This window comes from Nelumbo lutea, chromosome 6, assembly GCF_056320005.1.
Source record: "Nelumbo lutea isolate HS-2025 chromosome 6, American lotus-T2T, whole genome shotgun sequence".
In the NCBI taxonomy this organism is placed as follows: domain Eukaryota; kingdom Viridiplantae; phylum Streptophyta; class Magnoliopsida; order Proteales; family Nelumbonaceae; genus Nelumbo; species Nelumbo lutea.
In genome coordinates, this window is record NC_142689.1 from 12,827,551 (window position 1) to 12,846,521 (window position 18,971).

General features: G+C 40.5%; 1 protein-coding gene and 1 pseudogene across 4 annotated transcripts; one reads left to right on the forward strand and one right to left on the reverse strand.

The window, feature by feature from the left end:
• The first annotated feature begins 5,751 nt into the window (after window positions 1-5,751).
• On the forward strand, window positions 5,752-11,069 carry LOC148847408 (protein ABSCISIC ACID-INSENSITIVE 5-like). 3 transcript variants are annotated; one of them, XR_016101379.1, is made up of 5 exons: window positions 5,752-6,157; window positions 7,423-8,617; window positions 10,249-10,320; window positions 10,431-10,460; window positions 10,630-11,069. XR_016101379.1 is itself a non-coding variant. In XM_088952261.1 (5 exons), the coding sequence occupies exons 2-5, from the start codon at window positions 7,524-7,526 to the stop codon at window positions 10,735-10,737; spliced, it is 1,299 nt and encodes a 432-aa protein (XP_088808387.1). In that variant the 5' UTR covers window positions 5,752-6,157; window positions 7,423-7,523; the 3' UTR covers window positions 10,738-11,069. The 3 variants fall into 3 exon arrangements, 2 of the variants coding, with proteins under 2 accessions (XP_088808387.1, XP_088808389.1); XM_088952261.1 differs by having other exon boundaries at window positions 7,423-8,612; XM_088952263.1 differs by having other exon boundaries at window positions 6,147-6,275; window positions 7,423-8,612.
• Window positions 11,070-12,593: 1,524 nt separating this feature from the next.
• On the reverse strand, window positions 12,594-15,380 carry LOC148847409 (putative disease resistance protein RGA1; annotated as a pseudogene). The gene is made up of 2 exons (XR_016101266.1): window positions 12,826-15,380; window positions 12,594-12,722 (listed from the first exon to the last, which is right to left on the reverse strand). The product of XR_016101266.1 is annotated as a putative disease resistance protein RGA1 (transcript).
• Between the last annotated feature and the right edge of the window lie 3,591 nt (window positions 15,381-18,971).

Consider the following 18,971-nt stretch of genomic DNA (forward strand, 5'->3'; position numbering starts at 1 on the left):
TATTCGAATTCGACCCGTTTACACCCCCTAGTTACCCATTTGTATCAATAGCTTTCCCCTAGTTCTTTTAAACCCTTTTAACTTGTAACAAATCACATCCTCTAGCTACTGTTAAAAATATAGGCCCCATTTGGCGTGTCTTTTCACGTGGGCTATCATTTGTTTAGAAGCCTGGCAGCCAACGCTTTGGTCTTTTCCCGTTGGTTGGGAAAAAATCTAGTCGCCAAATGATGCTGCCCCAACAAGGTGTGCAAAGCCCATTTTGGGCTATTTTCAGGAAACTCCAAATAGAGCTTTTCAACTTTTTTCATCATGTCTTCACGTGGAATGACACACAGGAAAATGCACCTTAACCAAACAATCTTTCAAGCTACTAAGATCTTAATGCAAAAGCTCACATTATCTTTTGGCTATCAAATATGCTAAATCTTTTAAAAAAGACTTGCCAAACGACACCATAATCTTATATGCACATGACTAAGCCATCTCAGTTTACTTTCCTTTACCGAATATGTTCATTTTTTTATAATATCCTTTATAGTTTCCCTATTCACCCATTTAAACATTTTCATTTAGGTTACACTCATTTTTTGGATATAATTGTTTCTTGGATGCTCAACATCCATTTCATACAATGTTGACAGAAACTGAAAATTATTTATTATGAAATAAAAGTGAGAAAAATCTATCTATTTCTTCTATTTGCCTTTTCTTGTATAGTGATGAAGGAAGATTTGGCCCGACCTCACAGTTATGCGACACGTGGAAAAAACAACAGCTCGGCAAAAAAGCAAGCCTAAGGCGTGAACACCAAGGGGACACTAGCGGACCGAACTCCCTACTGGGGGCCCGAACTCACCCTTGGCCCAAAACCAGAAAGTAATCCGAACTGGCCTACCTTCAGTTCGGGATATACCTCGCCGAACTGGCCAACCTCGCAACAGCTCGGGATATACCTCGCCGAACTGGCCAACCTTGTAACAGCACGGGGTATACCTCGCCGAACTGGCCAACCTTGTAACAGCTCGGGGTATACCTCGCCGAACTGGCCAACCTCGCAACAACTCGGGATATACTTCGCCGAACTGGCCAACCTTGTAACAGCTCGGGGTATACCTTGCCGAACTGGCCAACCTTGTAACAGTTCGGGATACACCTCGTCGAACTGACCTACCCTATAGATACCTCCGAACTCAAGACTTCGCCTCGCTCACCACTCTGCGTCACCTTCTGGGCACCAAAACAAAACAAGTCGTACCATGCCTGACACTGAGAAAGTCCGTGCCCGAGGGCGCCGCACCTGACTGACTTGGGATCTGACGCTTGGCGGCCGCTCTCTAAACGGCCACCTGCCACCGCCACTGACACCGCCATCTCCAGCTAGAGAGACGGTTAGGCAGTGATGGTTCTGTCCCAGCAGAAAGGACGACGGCCGAATTGACAAGCATAAGGGTAATCATACCCGACCTGACAAGGGCCTCGGAGCGAGTGCGCGAAGTGATTATAAGAGCCCCCTGCCCCCAACAAACAAGGTATGCAAACTTTGCGCTATCTGGTTTTATCATGCTTTTGAAGGATTCTAACTTAAGCTTCGGAGCCGTTACACCGGGTTCCCCCCAGAGCTTCCTCATCTCCTCCGTTTCAGGTTCCTTGCTATTCAGTTCAGAAGCAAGGTCGTTGACAGTTAAGACCGACCGGGTCGCGCTTCATCATATAGAAATATTATATTTTTTTGGCTACTTTCCTACTTTTACTTATGATCAAAATCATAGTCTATCTTCTTTAGGCCATGTTTGGTTTGGTGGAATATAAAGGAAAAAGAGAAAGTTGGGAGAAAATTTTTAACACAACTTTTGAAATTTCTTAATAACTTTCCCTCAAGTTCTGTTTCTCTTATTTTCTATCAAACCAAATACAAATGTGTACAATAAACAGATAATCTATCATCATAATCACTTATCTCATATTTTATTAGAAACTAAATCAAAGATCCATTCAAAAAGAAATATCATATGCATTAGGTATTCAAAAAGATACATTTTCTTATCTCCAACTCTATATTTTCAAAGTCATCATAATTGGAGTCGATCTTGGAGACTAACTGAAAAAGATTGATGGTGCTAAACACGTTTTAACAATAAGACGGTTTCAATAAAATTTTAAACCAGAAAACAAAGAAAGGGAGGGTGAGGAAGGTTGCAGAGAATTAAAGTGATCAACGGCGGGAGACACGTTGTGGAAACCGTTTTGATAGAGGAAAAAAGGGGCTTTGGTAGCGAGAGCCAAATATTATATACCAGGATTATTCCTATAGAAAGGTATCCAATTCTTGCTTTTAGGCATGAAAAGCAGAAAAGCAGCAACGTTTTTGGAGTAAAACATGGAGATTCAAAGGTGGTGATTTGTTCGGATTAGGGGTGTCAATAGATAATGGATTAGTTTTGGGTTGAAATCCGTCCAAATCATTATCAATGTGACAGACCAATAAGATATTGAATTGGATCAGTCCAGAGTTAATATAGACTGTAATGATTTTATGTTGGTCCAAGTCAGATTGAATCGATATCTGATCCATTGATAAAAGATAAGAGTACAAGTGTTAACAGATGAGGCTTTGGTTGGAATTAACCAATGTAAATTTATAACAATTTGATATTTGAATAGATGGGACGATTCAGACATTAAATTGAATTGATCCAAAATGATCTAAAATATTTATCAAATTGAATTGAACCTGATTTTTTTTGTAATGAATTCATATGGTATCGGATTAGATTGTATCAAAATCCGATCAGCCCCTTCTCTCTCTCCTCAAGCTCGCCTGTGTAGCTTTGGCCTAACTTTTCTGTTCTTGTTTTTAATTAAAACATTTAATACAAGATAAAAATGTTATTTTTTCTCATTTTTTCATGAACTACTTTCCTTTCAAGATACCGTCGTGGCGTCGTTTTTTTTTTTTTTCTTTTTTTTATCGATTATTAAAGTATCCAAATGAAGTAATGAACACCGTTACTTGACCTTTTTCAGCTACCATTCCTTAGCTGAGCAGCTTTTGTTAAGCAGCTAAGCTTAAGCTTTAAGCTTAGTCCATTCCAAAACGGCCCGTATTTCCATTAAAACAGTAAATGCGTTTAATAGGACTAGTAGAAAATCTTTTGAGATTCCCAAAATATCTTCAACTTACTTCTATTTCAAAAAAATAAAACTTTATACCGTTACATATACAGCAGGAAGGTAGAGATGTCAGTGGATCGGATTAAGGGATAACCCTACTGACCGGATCCTATCGGATTAGAGCCGGGTCAGCCTTAATTTCAAGTAGGCAGGTGAAACCCATATTAAGGTCTGATTTGTTGATGTTGTAGCATTAAAATTAAAATATGTGTGCTTTAATCAGTTCGGTTTAGGGTTGGAGCATCATTTTTTGTTGGGCTCGGATCAAGGCAGACACATAAAACCCGACACGGTGACACCGAAAAGCTTGTCAATCCCCTAAAAAAATTGTACAACTCGTCGTACTCACAACCAAGAATCATTGTCACATTGTCACAATTATTCCAATATACAACGATATTGTACAACTCTTTGAATTCCTTGCCCCACGGACAAATGGAAAAGTGTGTTTTTAATTTTTTAAGGTAAAATATAAAAACCTCTCGAGTTTTTAACAATCATAAAAACCTTTCATTTTAACATAAACATTTCTTAGATTTTTAAAGAAATCAACAAAAACCTCCCTTCTCTCATTGACTCAGACGGAAAACGTTAGATCCATGCATCAATATTTTTTATTGGTGAAAAAGTGGGCTAATCTGGTTTGCAAATAAGGAGGGGTGTTCTCTTTGTTGTTTTATTCATGGAGGGAGATGGCATCCATTGCTGTTGCCCGAGAAAAACGAGAGAGCAGGAAAGATGATAAAACAAGGAGAGGGGGAGAGATATATGTAGCGGTGGATAGTGGATGTTTTTTGGCTTCTTTTTGGAGGAGAAATTGAAGTTGCGTTTTTATAATTTTCATTTTCAATTTCACAGATGGAGAACGGGAGGATTCTCTGTTCTAATTTTTGAAATCTCAACTATAAAGTTATAATGGAGAGAGGGGAGGAACAAATGGGAATAGGGACACACTCATGAGGGGGAATTTCTATTTTGAAAAAGAGAAAAGATTGTCGGAGCCATTTTACGGTGCTACCAGTTCAGGTATCTGAAAATCCTGACTTAAGACTATTTTGGTCCTCTATTTTCTGCTTCAATATTGCAATCATTTGGTTGTTTGAGCGGCAGCAATAGTAGAGGGTGAATGAAACCTTGAAACAATGGGAACCCATCTGCTGAAACCCTGATTTAGGCATTTGTAATTCATTAGTGGCGCCCTGGTTGGTGCAAAACCTATTTGTATTAATTATTTAGTATTATATTAAAAATAAGGTTTTTTATATTTGCTGTATTTGGTCGCAATGCAAATAAATTTACACTTGTGCAAAACTATAACAATGCAAATGATTTGACTGTAAATTCTGATCTGTTTTTGTGTTAAATTTTAGCTTATTTTATTTGATTGCAGTACAAATTAAGTAAGTTAAGTCACAAAGCAAAACCGAAAACAAAATTAAGCAAAATCTTACATTTTTCTCATTTACACTCCCATACATCTGTACTAGCACAAATAAAATTGCACTGCAATCAAACACAGCCAACCTTGTCGCAATGTTGATGCCCTGTTTAAACAGCAAGTGATATGATCACTGTGACCCAAAGATAGGATGCCCAACCCAAGGCCTCAATATCAGCCCAATCCAACTTAAATCTATCTGTTGTCAGCCCAGCCCAAATCAACAGTTGAAAATTCCCCGCCAGAGGAGTTGGACCTGGGCTTTTGCCCAAAATGTGTTCCAAATGTCAATGCCCCGGTTTACAAGTTCGGCTTGCCGGGGTTTTACGAACCAGACGGCAGAAGCAATTAAAAACTGGGGGAGCCCCCTCGTGATCCGATACGTTCACCCGAAAGTCCGATACAATGCCGGGCTGCTTGAAAACCGAGTCGACCGTCACGTGCTCTAAATTAAACCGGATGCACCTCCTTGCAGTCCGGTTCTCCTGCCAATCTTATACGTTCCAACATATTCCAACATGATTTGACACCGTACATTTCATACATGGCGGATGGGATCTCAGTCTCTGATAAGTTGTAAAGGGAGTTGGAACATATTTATTGGCAGGAGATCTCCCGTTTGACCCATACAGACGATATTACCAAATTACGCCGCACCACGTCATCAATGGTATACACCTTAACCCTTTGTGTCGATTTTACCCAAATAGCATCTCCTGGTTTCCGATATTTCGCTCAAAAGAGCCGAGCAGAGTTCCGATATATAGAATAATCATTAAGACAAACCAAAAGAAACTTAAAAGACCATAATACCCTTCAGCAAATCAGCGTTGATGAACAGGGCATCGGATAGAAAAGCGCACGTGCGCGCAGATTCTATGACACGCGTAGATATCGACAGAGAGGCCGGAGGAGTCTGGAGAGGACGCGTGTCGAAAACGTGTCGATAAGATCGTCGACCCAGAGTCCCCAGACTTTCTGAAATGAAAAGAAAAAGCCGGAACTGAAATGCAGTATAAAATCGAACTTAATTGACTTACAAGTTACAACAGTGGATGGGGCCCACACACCGAGGATAACTATGCCAAGGAAACGGGCCCCAAAAAGCCTATAAAGAAGCCCGTGAAGATAAAATAGACGGTTCCAGTTAAGCCCAAGCCCCCTCTCTCTCTCTCTCTCTCTCTCTCTCTCTCTCTCTCTCAGGACTCAGGAGTGGCTCCTTCTCTCTCATGCTCTTGCTTTTGTCAGCGAGAAGCTCACAGAAAACTGGAATTTAATGCAACGGGAAGACAACCTCTTTCCCTCCCTCCCTCCCTCTCTCTCTCTCTCTCTCCCAGTTAATAGCAGTCACCTCAGATGCAATTGTTCAGTTCAGTGCAGTGGATCGGTTATCAAGGATTTCTGAGTAATGCATTTGCGTTTAAACTATGGAGCCGAAACTCAGACTTTCTTGTAGATTACTTGTTGAGGTCTCTGTAGCTATCCCAACTCTCAAGCTTCTGAACGTGTCTCGATCCTGTTATTTAAAGTGAAGAGAAGAATCAGGTACACGTCTTGACCACTTCTTTTCTGTAGTTTTCTCATCGAGTGTAGACGTTCCGTTCCGTCCGGAAGTTAGCTGCCAACGCTACAAATGAGCGGATTTCGTCGACTTTCATTTTCCGTGTGTAATCAATCTCCTCGCTCTTTGCTCTGATTACTTTGCATCTCTTACCGGTTCTCACCAAAAAAAAAAAAAAAAATCTCTGAATCTCTGAACATGAAAATTGTTATCCTTACTAATATTTCCCCCCTTTTTGATGATCTTCATTGCATTCTCTCTTTAGTTTTTTATAAAAATCTCAAATTTTGATGATTTAAAATCTTCGAGAGCGTTCTTCTGCTTCTGCAACTTTCTTTTGCTCTCATGGTGGTGGACAGGTAGGACCAGCCGGAGTGCCGAATTGTGGCCGACACGGCGTCTTTAGTCACTTTTTTTACCAATTTAAGGTCTCTGATATGACGTAAATTACGATTCTAACACTCGGTTTAGCTAAATTTTCACACTTGCAGAGGAATTAGGAAAGCGGCCTTTGGCATTTTTTCAGTCAACAATTTATTTTCTTTTCTTTTCCTTTTCCACTTTGGGAAATAAAATTTATAAGACACCTCATAAATATCTGTGAAAGGGACTCCCGTCCATGCTTTCTTTCTCTTCCCGAAACATATCGGCCGCTATAATAGGTCATGTTCGCGATCTTGACCGTTCGATCTTTGACCAGATCTTAAGGGAGTTGTCCACCTCCACCAATAGCGGTTGAGTTCAGTAATCAGGAGCTTTATGTGGGTCCTAACAATGATTTCCAAACCGTGGGACCCACTGCTTGCATGTCCACCACGTGGCCATCTCTGACTCAGGCTACCATCGCCAAGAGTTGAATTGACTAACCAGACTAGAGCCTTGAAACTGTCGGATGGTAGCTGTCTCCGGACCCACATGGATCACATCTGGATGGCTGCTCGGTCAATGATCGGAATCATCAGATGATTGTCAATCGTCTGATCGTGTTGATTAGTTGATTTTGATCCTAGTAGTCGATCATGTGGGAGTGGGGCCTAAAGAATGTTGATGGATTCCTAATTGTTATATGGTTTTGTCCCCTAAAGAAGGGGTATTTTAGGAACTAAATGTCGTTCCAGAAAAATAAAATAAAAGAAAGGGCAATCTCGTGCCTGTTCCCGGTCTGAACATAAAACTCCATTTCTCGTTCATTCCGGAAGAAATCTCTTTCGGTTGATCTTTCTCTGGCATTTTTCTTCTGTTTCTTCAGGGACTGGACTAGCTCGGCGCAACCGCAGAAACAGAGATTCTTTCTCCAGAACAAAGAAACCCAGAGTAACAGAAGCCGAAGAAAGCGTAAGAGCTGAGAAGATGGTGGTTCCAGAGTCGGAAGCTCGCGGTTGTGTAGAGGTGGAAATAAAGACAGCAAAGCCGCCCGAGGAGGTACCAAAGACCCACTCGTTGTCATCGCTTGGAAGACAGTCTTCCATCTACTCTCTTACTCTGGACGAGTTCCAGCACACATTATGCGAGAACGGGAAGAGCTTCGGATCAATGAACATGGACGAATTCCTCAACAACATCTGGACTGCGGAAGAGAACCAGGCTATTGGCTGCAACAATGAGAGGTCGCAATCCAACCCAGACGAAGCCGCAGCTAACAGGGCCAACTCCGGACAACCCAGCGTACTCCGACAAGGTTCAATCACCCTCCCTGCTCCACTATGCCACAAAACTGTCGACGAAGTCTGGGCCGAAATCCACAAACACCAAGAGCGGCAACAACAGGAGCAGCAACCAAACAACGGAGGTAATCCCGGAACTACACAGCGCCAACTCACATTCGGAGAGATGACTCTCGAGGATTTCTTAATAAGAGCTGGGATTGTTCGGCAGGCTTGTGGGCCCTCATCTAAGCACCAGCTTCAGACTCCGGCGACTGTTCCACCTACTGGGACGGCGACACAGCAGTATGGGTTATACCAGAATAATAACGCGGGCGTGGACCCCAACTTCGGAATGAGACCCTTATTGGGTCTTGGATTCTCCGAGCAACGGAGTACCGGAAACGGCGTGGCAAACGGTGTCCTGTCGTACCAAACATTCCCGCAAAGCGGTACGGTTTTGGGAGAGCCATCGAATTATGCACCAAATGGAAAGAGGAACGGTGGTTTTCCAGCGACGGTTTGTTTTGGCGGTAGAACAGGAAATGGAGCTGGATATGTAGCAGCAGCAGCGGCAGCGAATACGTTGGGGCCACCGGTGTGTCCAGTTACGTCTGAAGGGATGTGCACGAGTCAAGTGGATAACACAACGGCGAATAAGTATGGAGTGGATATAAGTGGGATAAGGGGGAGAAAGAGGTTAATAGACAGTCCAGTAGAGAAGGTAGTGGAGAGGAGGCAACGCAGGATGATCAAGAACAGGGAGTCGGCGGCCAGGTCTCGAGCCAGGAAACAGGTATGGTAAGCCCATCACATTAGTAGACAATCTATAATCTGAAGAGAATTATAGACAGTAATAACCATTTATACGCCTATAAAATAGCTCTCCAGCTCTCCTTATCCTAGATCAATTGAGCATGGATGAATCATGAAACCATGCGATCTATTTCAAAGATGATGTCATTGATTAACAGTTGTAATCTTTGGATCAACTTAACTCTGAGCAGGGTTTCTCCTCTGTCTGACCTAATGGGTTGGTGGGATACAAGTGTTTGGGAGATGCCACTCTGACGACCAAAATGGGGCCCTTGATGTGATGGGTCCCACATCTGATCGCAACCATACTGGAAAAGTTTAGTTTGTGATATCCACGATCCATAAATATAGTCCATTTTCAGAGGACCTTGGTCACCATTTTTAGTCCACCTGCCAAAAATGGGTTACAAAAACAGATTGAAAGGCGGAAAGAACTTCCCACTAGACTCTAGACTGGGCGAATGGTCGGGTGCTGGGACTACAAGATCCACAAATGGGTGAGTCATACTCGTGAGTCGTGACCACTGTTTAATTGGTCCCATTTCTCCCATGGGACCCATTAATTGGCAGTCGGCACTTCCTTAGAAGGGACCCATTCAGTGGTGGGTCCCAATTCCCCACTCATATAAATATTAGGTTATGATCTGTATGAGTATGACTGTATCACCAAGCCCCCAACACCCAAGAGGTTAGACAGTAGACACTTAAAAGGACATCCATTCGGCAGATTCCTGTTTGAATCATGATTGGATTCTCTTCATCCCGCTGGATCCAAAACCAAAAAGGATTGGTCGACTGGACTTCTTGGGTAACTACTGGGTACACATGGAAAGTTGTGTTTCCTGTAAAATAATCAGATTCCTTGCGGATGAGCAATGAAAGTCCAGGCGTCCCTCGCTCCATTAGTGTTAAAAAGAAGCATCTCGAGGCTGTTACCACCTGGCCATCCACCTGCCGATAATAAGTTGCTCCCATTCAAGGCTTAAAAAGCTCACGCATACTCGTGTCTTTCCTTCTTTAATGCACATTAAAAAAAGATTATGGAGACCATTTTGGAATCAGTGTGGGACTGTGGACATATGTAACAGCTAACATGATGATGATCTGATGTCAAAAAAAGACAATCGATCTTCACGGACTGGACACAGCACAGCAGGGAAGATTCACCCACCCTTCACAGTTCACTCCTGCCCTTTGGGTCTTTCTGGATTCCGTCTCCTTGATGGCTTGATCTGGGTTAACTTTTCTTCCATGTATTCCCTACTTTACTACTTCTCAATGAGAATATGAAAGCAGAGTTAGCTAAGAAGAAGAGGTTAGACATCTCTGGTTACTCTCGGAGACAGGTTTGTCCCATAAATCTCACGGTCCTTCAAAAGTTCAAATTGTTTGACACCATCAATGAACTATATATGTGTGGGTTGTGCATGTCTGCCTGTGAGAGGATGTCTGTTTGTGGGGAAGAGAGAGAGAGAGAGAGAGAGAGAGAGAGTTCCGATCTTTGAGCTTGTTAACATAAAAGCTGAGAGTAGACGTTAATTTGCAAACTTTCTGTATTCTTCCAGACTCACTCCCATCTGTTACACTCTTCTATTATTATTTTATTCACTTTGTAGGCCTATACGGTGGAGCTGGAAGCAGAACTGAATCATCTCAAAGAGGAGAATGCTCGCCTCAAAGAAGCTTTGGTAATTGAAATGAATCAAATGTTATCTGTGGAAGCTAACAAATTTTTCCAGGGCTTTTCTTAGTTGTGCTGAGCTTTAACTGAACTTGTCTTACTCTCATGTTGAAACAGGCAGCTTCTGAGAAGAAAAGGAGAGAGGAGGTAATTTATTAAACTACTCTTCCAGTCTTGTCATATCTATGTTAGCTAGTTTGCCAATATTGTCTATTATCATTTGGGGATTCAGCTATTATCATTTCTGGTTATATATCTCCTCTCTTACGAATAGAGTGTTGTCTTCATTCATTATTTTTTGTTTCTGCGCATATAGCTGGAAGAAAAGTTGAAGACGAAGCCTCCAACAAAGGCGCAGAAAACTGCAGTGAAGCTTAAGTCGATGAGGAGGACCGTGAGCTGCCCCACTGGACAAATCTCGTAAGATGATGAAAGAGTGCAATATACAAGTTCAGCTTGTGATGAAATGATATGTATTACAGTAAGAGATGAGCTTCTGTGGCACACAAGATGATATTATTGACATTTGATAGGAAGCTAGATGAATGCATCCTCTTGTCTCGCACATAGCTTCAACTTTTGAGCTTTGGCTCTGGAGATGGAGATTGCTGATAGACCAGTAGATGGTACAGTGCTTAAGATCAGTAGCTCTTGAATATGTAATTAGTAATATCTTATTATTGTTTATATAAAATCATGGATGGGTATAAAATCATATATATGGGTCTACTGAAACTCTGAATGTTTTCATTCATAGATCTTCTTGTCTATTCTGTGTTTGCATGCATGCAAAGCTGCGCGGAGAGAAAGAATTAATAACAAATAAAGTCATGACCACCCTCTTGTCTCTTGTATCAAAATACTGGTTTTTCTCTTCTCCTTTTCCTTTTCTTTTATCTTTCACATACCAATCGACCTCTCCAGACTGCAGTCCAATTGTCCAAACTCCAAACCAATCTTAAAACTTTCTCCACAGACATACCGTTTTGGAAGTGTGAGCTTTCAGTTTTCACCATCTCTGGTTGGCTCTTACGGTATATACATCTCAGGAAAATAAAATAGGAAAAGAAAGCATTGGATGATCAACGAAGCATCTGAAAACCATGAAAAAATAAATAAAGCAGGTTGCCTGGTGCCTGCCAAAAATCCAAGCAACTTTGGTGAATGGTGATTGAATGATTACTGACACATGAAACACCAATTTCAGCGACGTGGCCGTTCTGTGAAAGTTGCTTATAATTGGAATATTCCATTTCCAAGTAAAGAATCTATCATTTTTTTGAAGGAAACTCCGGGGATGCCACAACCGCTTTTGGTTTTAGGTATACGTATTCCTAACCCTGTTCGGGACTCGGTCTCGTGGCAGTTTTTTTTTTTTTTTTTTTTTTGTTGCCTTGCAAGGTGGACCCCATCGTAACAGATTATAAGAATGTTTAGAATTCGGCTTGGTGAAATTTTCGACCGGAAAGCCCAAATTCGCTGTACTTAAACTAAAGCTTTTTTGATGGTTTATCCAAAGCAGCTTTTAGTTAAAGCGACTTCAACCAAAGCTCACGAATCCAATGAACTATACTTGGTTAGTGCTTCCAACTGATCGTGGCTCAGTTACAGCTTCCAAAAACCAACTGATGGGGTTTCACCGGTTCAGTTTGTTGGGTCTCTGGCTGGTCCTAGCGGACACTCGGAATCAAATCCCGTTTGCCTGGCTTGGTCTGGCCTGTCAAAATTCAAATTGCTACGAGTACTAATATCCACCACCAGGACGGCCTTCAAGAACTTAGACCAATTTTAGTCAATTAATGCAATTGGAACTCCACCCAAAATTTAAACTTTTGAGGGGAACATGGCCTAATTAATATTGGACTACTATACTATTTGGGTGGGTGAAATTTTCTTGCATATTGGGCTGTTTCTTTCTTCTGAAAAACAGAATAGTAGCAATTCTTGAAGGTTGAGTTCTGAGTGCATTGAATATAGTATATATATACAGAACTTCGTAGATTACAATGTATAATTTCCTTGTACATTGGGATTCTTTGTATACCAAAAAAGAAAAACAATAAAAACTATTAACAGAAATAAAATATTATGAGACATTAGTTATGTGATTTTTAATGAAAAGCATTAACCAAAAACCACCTGCAGATGCCTTTGTATGGTTACTCTTTTTATCTTCTAAAAGGAAGAGAGGAAATCAATGAAAGAAGGGGTATAAACAAGATCAGGATACCTGTGCAAAGATCATAAACAAGCAATTTCCCATCAATTTTTAAGAAGATAAAAATTAGAAAAAAGGAAGTAGAATGACCAATTAGGAAAATTAGTTTGGTACATAACTAGCTAGCAGAGCAGTGAGAAAAAATTACCTCTAAACATATTTGCATTGGAAGGGATAAAGCCTAAGTTACCCTGAACAAGATTAATAATCATATTTGTTGGAGTTCGCATAAATATATATTCTTAAAAAGATTAATAATCATATTTGTTGGAGGATACATGTATTTGTACGAACCTTGGATTAATTCATGTCAATGTGGACATTTGGAATATGAGCAATCTTGTTCCAATCCTCTCCTGTCCCTTTGTTATATCTCCTGGTTAAATTGGGACAACCTACAATCTTCAGCTCTTTCAGTGATGTGAAGCCCTGGATTTCTTCCCACAGAGATGTCAGGTTGGAGCATCTATTGATGTTCAGTTGTTTAAGTGACACTGAACTCGAGTCTTGGTTCCCTCCTTGTAGAGATATCAGATAAGGACACTCCCAAATAATCACTCGTTCAATCATTGTAATCCATGAAGGCAATCTTGTTCCAGGAAATCTTTGTATGGAGAAAACTTCCAGATTTGAGTGAGGTTGGAGAGCTTCCAGCACATCATTGACAACTTCAAATTCCAGACTTGGGCTAGCAGGTTGAAGAAGAGCATCATCCAAAACATCAAAATCTTCTCTCCAGTCCAACCCCATTGTAAGAAGGTTGTGCTTCTCCTTTAACATTGCCCGTCTAGCTTCTTCTCTTCCTTTAGAACTGAGGTTCTGGAGGCCAGAGATATACAAACGGCGAAGATGATTCAAAGGACCCAGCTCTCCTAGACCAGCACGGAGGCTATAGTCCTTGCCCACTACAAAATCGAGCAATGTTTGGAGGTTGGTTAATTGTCTCATATCCTGTGGCATTTCATGGATATCAGTTCCCATGATATTCAGATGTCTCAAATTAATCATCTTTCTCATGTCTCGTGGGAGGTGTCTGAGATTGCCACACGCCACAAGCATTAATGTCTGTAAGCTGTAGAGGTTGGTGATTGAGTTGGGTAATTCTTGAATGCTTGTACCTGAGAGGTCAAGGTATCTTCAGCCTTCCAATCTAGAGTGACACCTCCCTAATCTTAGCATCACGCAGGTCCAGCACACGCAAGCACTTAAAGTTCGATGATAATATGGAAAATCGTTCATGAGATCAATAGAACGCAATCTTCTTCTTCCACCACCACTGTACAACGACAACATCTCTAGAATTACCTTTGGAGTTTTAGATGGAACAACTGATAAATGACGAGTTTTTTCATGAACAAATTGTTGGTCTACTAGTTGTTGATCATCTACTGAGTCTGACGACGACTCTAAGACACCGCATTCATTCCCATTGACTAATTGTGCAAGATCATGCATAAGGTCATGCATTTTGAATCTCCATATGTTCCCTAAATCATCTCTCTCTGCATCTTGAAAAAATGACCTCCACAATAAGCTGTTGAGATAATCCTCAGCGGTATCTTCCAAGACCTTCACTTGTTGATCAGAACATTCAACCACATAGCCATGTGCAACCCAATGCCTTATCAACCTCTCTTTATGAATTCAATAGTCTTTCGGAAACGCAGAACAATAGGCAAAACACTGCTTCAAAAGGTAAGGCAAATGATCATAACTCAGCTTTAGTGCAGCCATAATTTCAGTTTCATCATTTTCATATTGCTTCCAAATTTCACTATCCCTCACCGATTCCCACTCCTTTTTTTTTACTTTTTGTGCGCATTAGACCTCCCAATGCTTTCGCCGCTAAGGGCACACCCTTACACTTCTTCACCAACTCCTTTCCAATTTTCACCAAATCTGGATTTTTATCCATTACATCAACCCTACCACCAGATGCTCTTCGCTCAAATATGGACCAACAATCTTCATCGCGCAATCCTTTCAAATGGTGCATTAGAGGTTCACCCCCCATCATAGATGCAACCTTCTCACTGCGCGTCGTCACAAGGATTCTTCTTCCTTCCCTAGCACCTTCTCCTACTAAACAGTTTCTCAAGCGATTCCACTCTCTTTCATCCTCGTTCCACACATCATCAAGAACAAGTAAATATCTCTTCCCTCTTAAAGTATCTCGAATTTTTCCTACAATCGTATCCCAATTATCTATGCTACAACTATTTTTGGTTACTGATTCTATGATTTGCCTTAACAGCCTCTTGACATCAAAGTCATCAGACACACAAACCCACATTTTTAAATCAAAATGTTGATGTATCCTCGTCCCTCCCAACAATTGATGCTGCTGGTGAATCAGCATGGTCAAGAAAAGAGTAGGTTTCTCGTCCTTCTTTTCTTTTCTGGTTTTTGGTAGTGTCTGTGCTGCTAAATTGAAACCTATTCTTTTCTTTGTCAATTTCATCCAACTTCACATTGACATTTCTAATCTTATGAGCCATCTTAAGACGAAATACAATTAGGTTGGAGAAGGGTGAGAAGAAGTTGCATACCTTTTTGATGCGGCTTCCAAGCTCAAATTTGCGACGCAGAATTTCTGTTGTATTTTCGTCCAATATGTCATCAGCTTCATAAGCGACATCTTTCAGGCTCATCAACCACTTCTTCACATTCTTCTCCATAACCTGTCGCGTCTCAGCCTCCTCAAGTACATTCTGAATACCCACCAAAGTGTTCTGAAGCTTTCGCAATTGTCTCTTGAAACCCCACGCCGAACCGATCTCATTAGCAACCATGGAGGTCAACTTACTTATGATCTCCTCTATGAGAGCATTAGCCACAGTTTCAGCCATCCTTTCTAACTAATGAGCTCCAAGAAATTACTTGCAACAAAGTGAATCCAATTGTCTTAAATAGATCAAAGCTCCATGTGTGTTGCCTGTCCATGTTGTGTATTCATATGGGGAAGAATATTCCAACCTTATTTGCTAGGACAAGCTAAAATTAGCAAGGAAAGAAAAGAATGAAGCATGCCCTATTGCCAAAGCAATTAAATATACCAAATGAAGCATGCCCTGGACATAATACCATGGGGGGGTGCATTTTGACCTGAATGGTTAAATAGGAGTGCAATTTGGATCAGTTCGGTTGATAATTTGAAAAAATAAAAAATCAATTGTCCAAACCCTAGTCCAAGCCCAATGTAATTGAATTATTTCTTAAATGATTTAGTTTTAAATGTGGTATTGCATTTCTATAATTAATAAAAAATACTTCTTATTTGTCATACTAATTTTTGTTTAATTTAACAAATATATATAGTATTTAAGATGTACCCAAAATTTTCTTAATTTTCCGTAGTTTTATGTATTTTATCTATTTTTGCATTTTTATTATTTAATCATAATACCATGGGTTGGTCCAATTCACCCAAATGATTGAATTTCTTGCCAACCACCTATGTCAATTTTAAAAATACATATTTTTATACTATCTAAATTGTTGTGTATACATTTAATTAATAGAATTTAATGACAAGAAATATATATATATATATATATATATATCCTTAAATTTAGGATTGAGTGATAGAGAATGGGTGACCTGCAATTCCTAGCTAGAAGGTGGCTTGGATGCCTAACTGAATAATGACAAGTTGTATAGTTTACTGGGGCAACCTACAAGGAAACAATGTCAAAGCTCCCATGTTGCTTTACCCGGGATGGGCACTCCAATGCTTAAGTCAACGAGTTGGAGATTTTTGAGAGAGCTCCAAGCGAGAGGTAGAGAGTTGCGAGAGCTAAATTGCGCATGTACCTTGTGAGGTTGGAGGTAAGGCCCTTATATAGGCATTGTTTGGCATGGGCATCACACACTGAATTCAAGATCTCCGGGAAAACATGCCTAACCAGTCCAAAGTCCTCGAAGGTAGTCGTGCACGTAGACCAATCTTCGTGCCTTATTCGGTTTCCTTCAGAACATTCAATGTGGGAGCCAACTTCTGAGAGACCCGAGAGTGACGGGATGCATGCAGAATTAGTCGGCGAGCACGTCTCGCAAGTCACCACCTGGACCTCAATCAGGTCGGCAAGCCCTCGAGGGAGGTCGCTCCTCACATCGAGGTCACTTCAGCCGATACTGACAAGGTACCATAGGTCGGCCCTAGATGAGGTGTTGTTATCCGCCTTGAGTTGTGGATGAGGTCGCCACTTAGGTTTCCACCAGGTTGGCGGATGTAAGTCGCCAGGTCAGAAAAGGCAAGTCACCAATTTGGCGGAGGCAGATCGCCAGGTCGACGGAGGTAGGTCGCCAATTGAGATTCCATCATTTTGGCTAAGGCAAGTCATCGCCTAGGTGGTGTTGGGGTGTCATCCAACCGTTCTAAGATGCCATGTATCATTATGTCAGTGGAAGGACAAATCTTCCCTCATCAGATATAGATATGAGTTTAATTAATAGACCAAATATCTTCCAACTATTAAGACCTCTCGTGTGAAACCATGCTCATCGATCCTTGCAAGTGGACCCCATTGAATGGCATGCAGTAGTAAGAAAACTGGATGGATGCCAAGTTCATCTTCACCATACTATCCAAAAGGTAAATAATAAATTAAGGAGGTAAATAAAAATTAAGGTAGTGTTGCCAATGTTCCTCTAAAGAGTTTAGATCTCCTCCCAAAAAAAAAAACATTCCAACATGATTTGTGTCAACACATTGGAGATCCAAACTCCTAAAGAGCAATTTCATCCTTGGAAATTACTATCCTTTATACCTTGCAAGAGGCCATAATTGGGGTGAAATTAAAACAGCCTTTTTTTGTGAAGGATTATTTATGGGTTGATCCAGCAACACATGCATAGCCTTTTTTTGGGAATTGGGATAATAGAACCTGACACATATTTTTTTTTTTTTTGCTCCACAGGTTCAAGCAAGACTCAATCATAAGTCTACGCTACAACCAGCAAAAGACCTTACCTACCAACCAGTTGTCACCTTGAGAGTGCAAATACAAATATGTTCAATGCAAATACAAGGTAACCCATAACCCCCCCAACCTGGATGCAGGGTGGAATTTGATCCCAATAAGTCACCATTACAACATGTAGGAGACCATACCAACTAACCAGTTGGCACTTTGCAAGTGCAAATATAAATATGTTCAATCAAATTACAAGGTAACCCATAACTCCCATCCCCCAACCTAGGTGTAGGCAGGATTCAATCACAAGTCTCCACTACAACCAACGGGAGACCTTACCAACCCAACCAGTTGGCACCTTGCCAGTGCAAATACAAACAAGATTCTAAACCATCCCCTGAACTTTCTTGTTAACTGTTATGATTCCTTGAGTTCATTTTCCAAATAAAAGGATGCACCATCATCATCATCCAAGACTCATCCCAATTATTAGTGCTTAAATCATTTATTACTACTACCCAAGGTTCAAAATATCGAAACATATAAGTGCATATAATATGTATTGTTTTTCAGAGCCAATGATAAGTTATAGATAAAAATCAGTTGATTTTAAGTATTTTAATAAAAAAGTTGTGATATGACAATGTCACTAAAAAAATATCAAGATCAAAAGGGAAAAGCAGAAAAAAGTTTATGTATTTGTGTCAAGGACAGCCTATTGGGCTTGAAGCATGAACAAACACAGCCCACTCATACCTTGTGATAAAATTTAACTACTTCTAATAGGGGCAACAAGGAACCATTCAACTTAAAAGCTTAACATGTTAAGTGGGGTCCTTGAATAAGCTTCTTTCCTCTGGCAGTTTGAAACCCTCAATATGCAAATTTTGGATAGCAAGAGTATCAATACTCTGAACCTTGCTTCTACCCATGTCCTTTTTTATCTATCCCTAGCACTTCTAGCCTCTTCAACTTGCAAGAAATTGCTTTTTATGGGCACTGTTGATAGTCTTCCATGCATGTGAGCAAACCACCTTAGTCTATTTTATCTCATTTTGTCACCTATTAGAGATACTTCTGACATTCTGAGTTTCTTTCAATGACTTCATTTCTAATCCTATCTTTTCTAGTTTTTCTACTCATACCAGTACAGTTTTTTTTTTACCCGTACGGTTAATTCATGTATAGTGTACCTATACCAATTGAGGACTTGATGGTATTCTTGTAAGGGAATGTCTGATAATAGTTGAAGTTGCTCAATTGCTGAACCGAACAACTTGTTATTCTAATGAATAAATTTTTAAGTAGGTTGTGAGCTCCTTAATGGTTGTAACTGAAATTGGGGTTCATCCAATGAGAATACCCGCAATTCTTCTCCACAGTATAATTTTAATTAACTTTACAATTTCGTCTCTCGCAGTAATGCAGTATATAGATGTTAAGACTTGAGATACGTACCGGAAATTTTGAAATTGACCCTTGAAAGACTGCTCCACCAAAATAAAGGGGCATGTCATGCAGAGA

Coding starts and splice junctions, on each gene's coding strand:
- LOC148847408 (XM_088952261.1), top strand. CDS start 7,524: ATGGTGGTTCCAGAGTCGGAAGCTCGCGGTTGTGTAGAGGTGGAAATA. Junction 8,613..10,248: donor GGTCTCGAGCCAGGAAACAG/GTATGGTAAGCC, acceptor TTCACTTTGTAG/GCCTATACGGTGGAGCTGGA. Junction 10,461..10,629: donor AGAAGAAAAGGAGAGAGGAG/GTAATTTATTAA, acceptor CTGCGCATATAG/CTGGAAGAAAAGTTGAAGAC.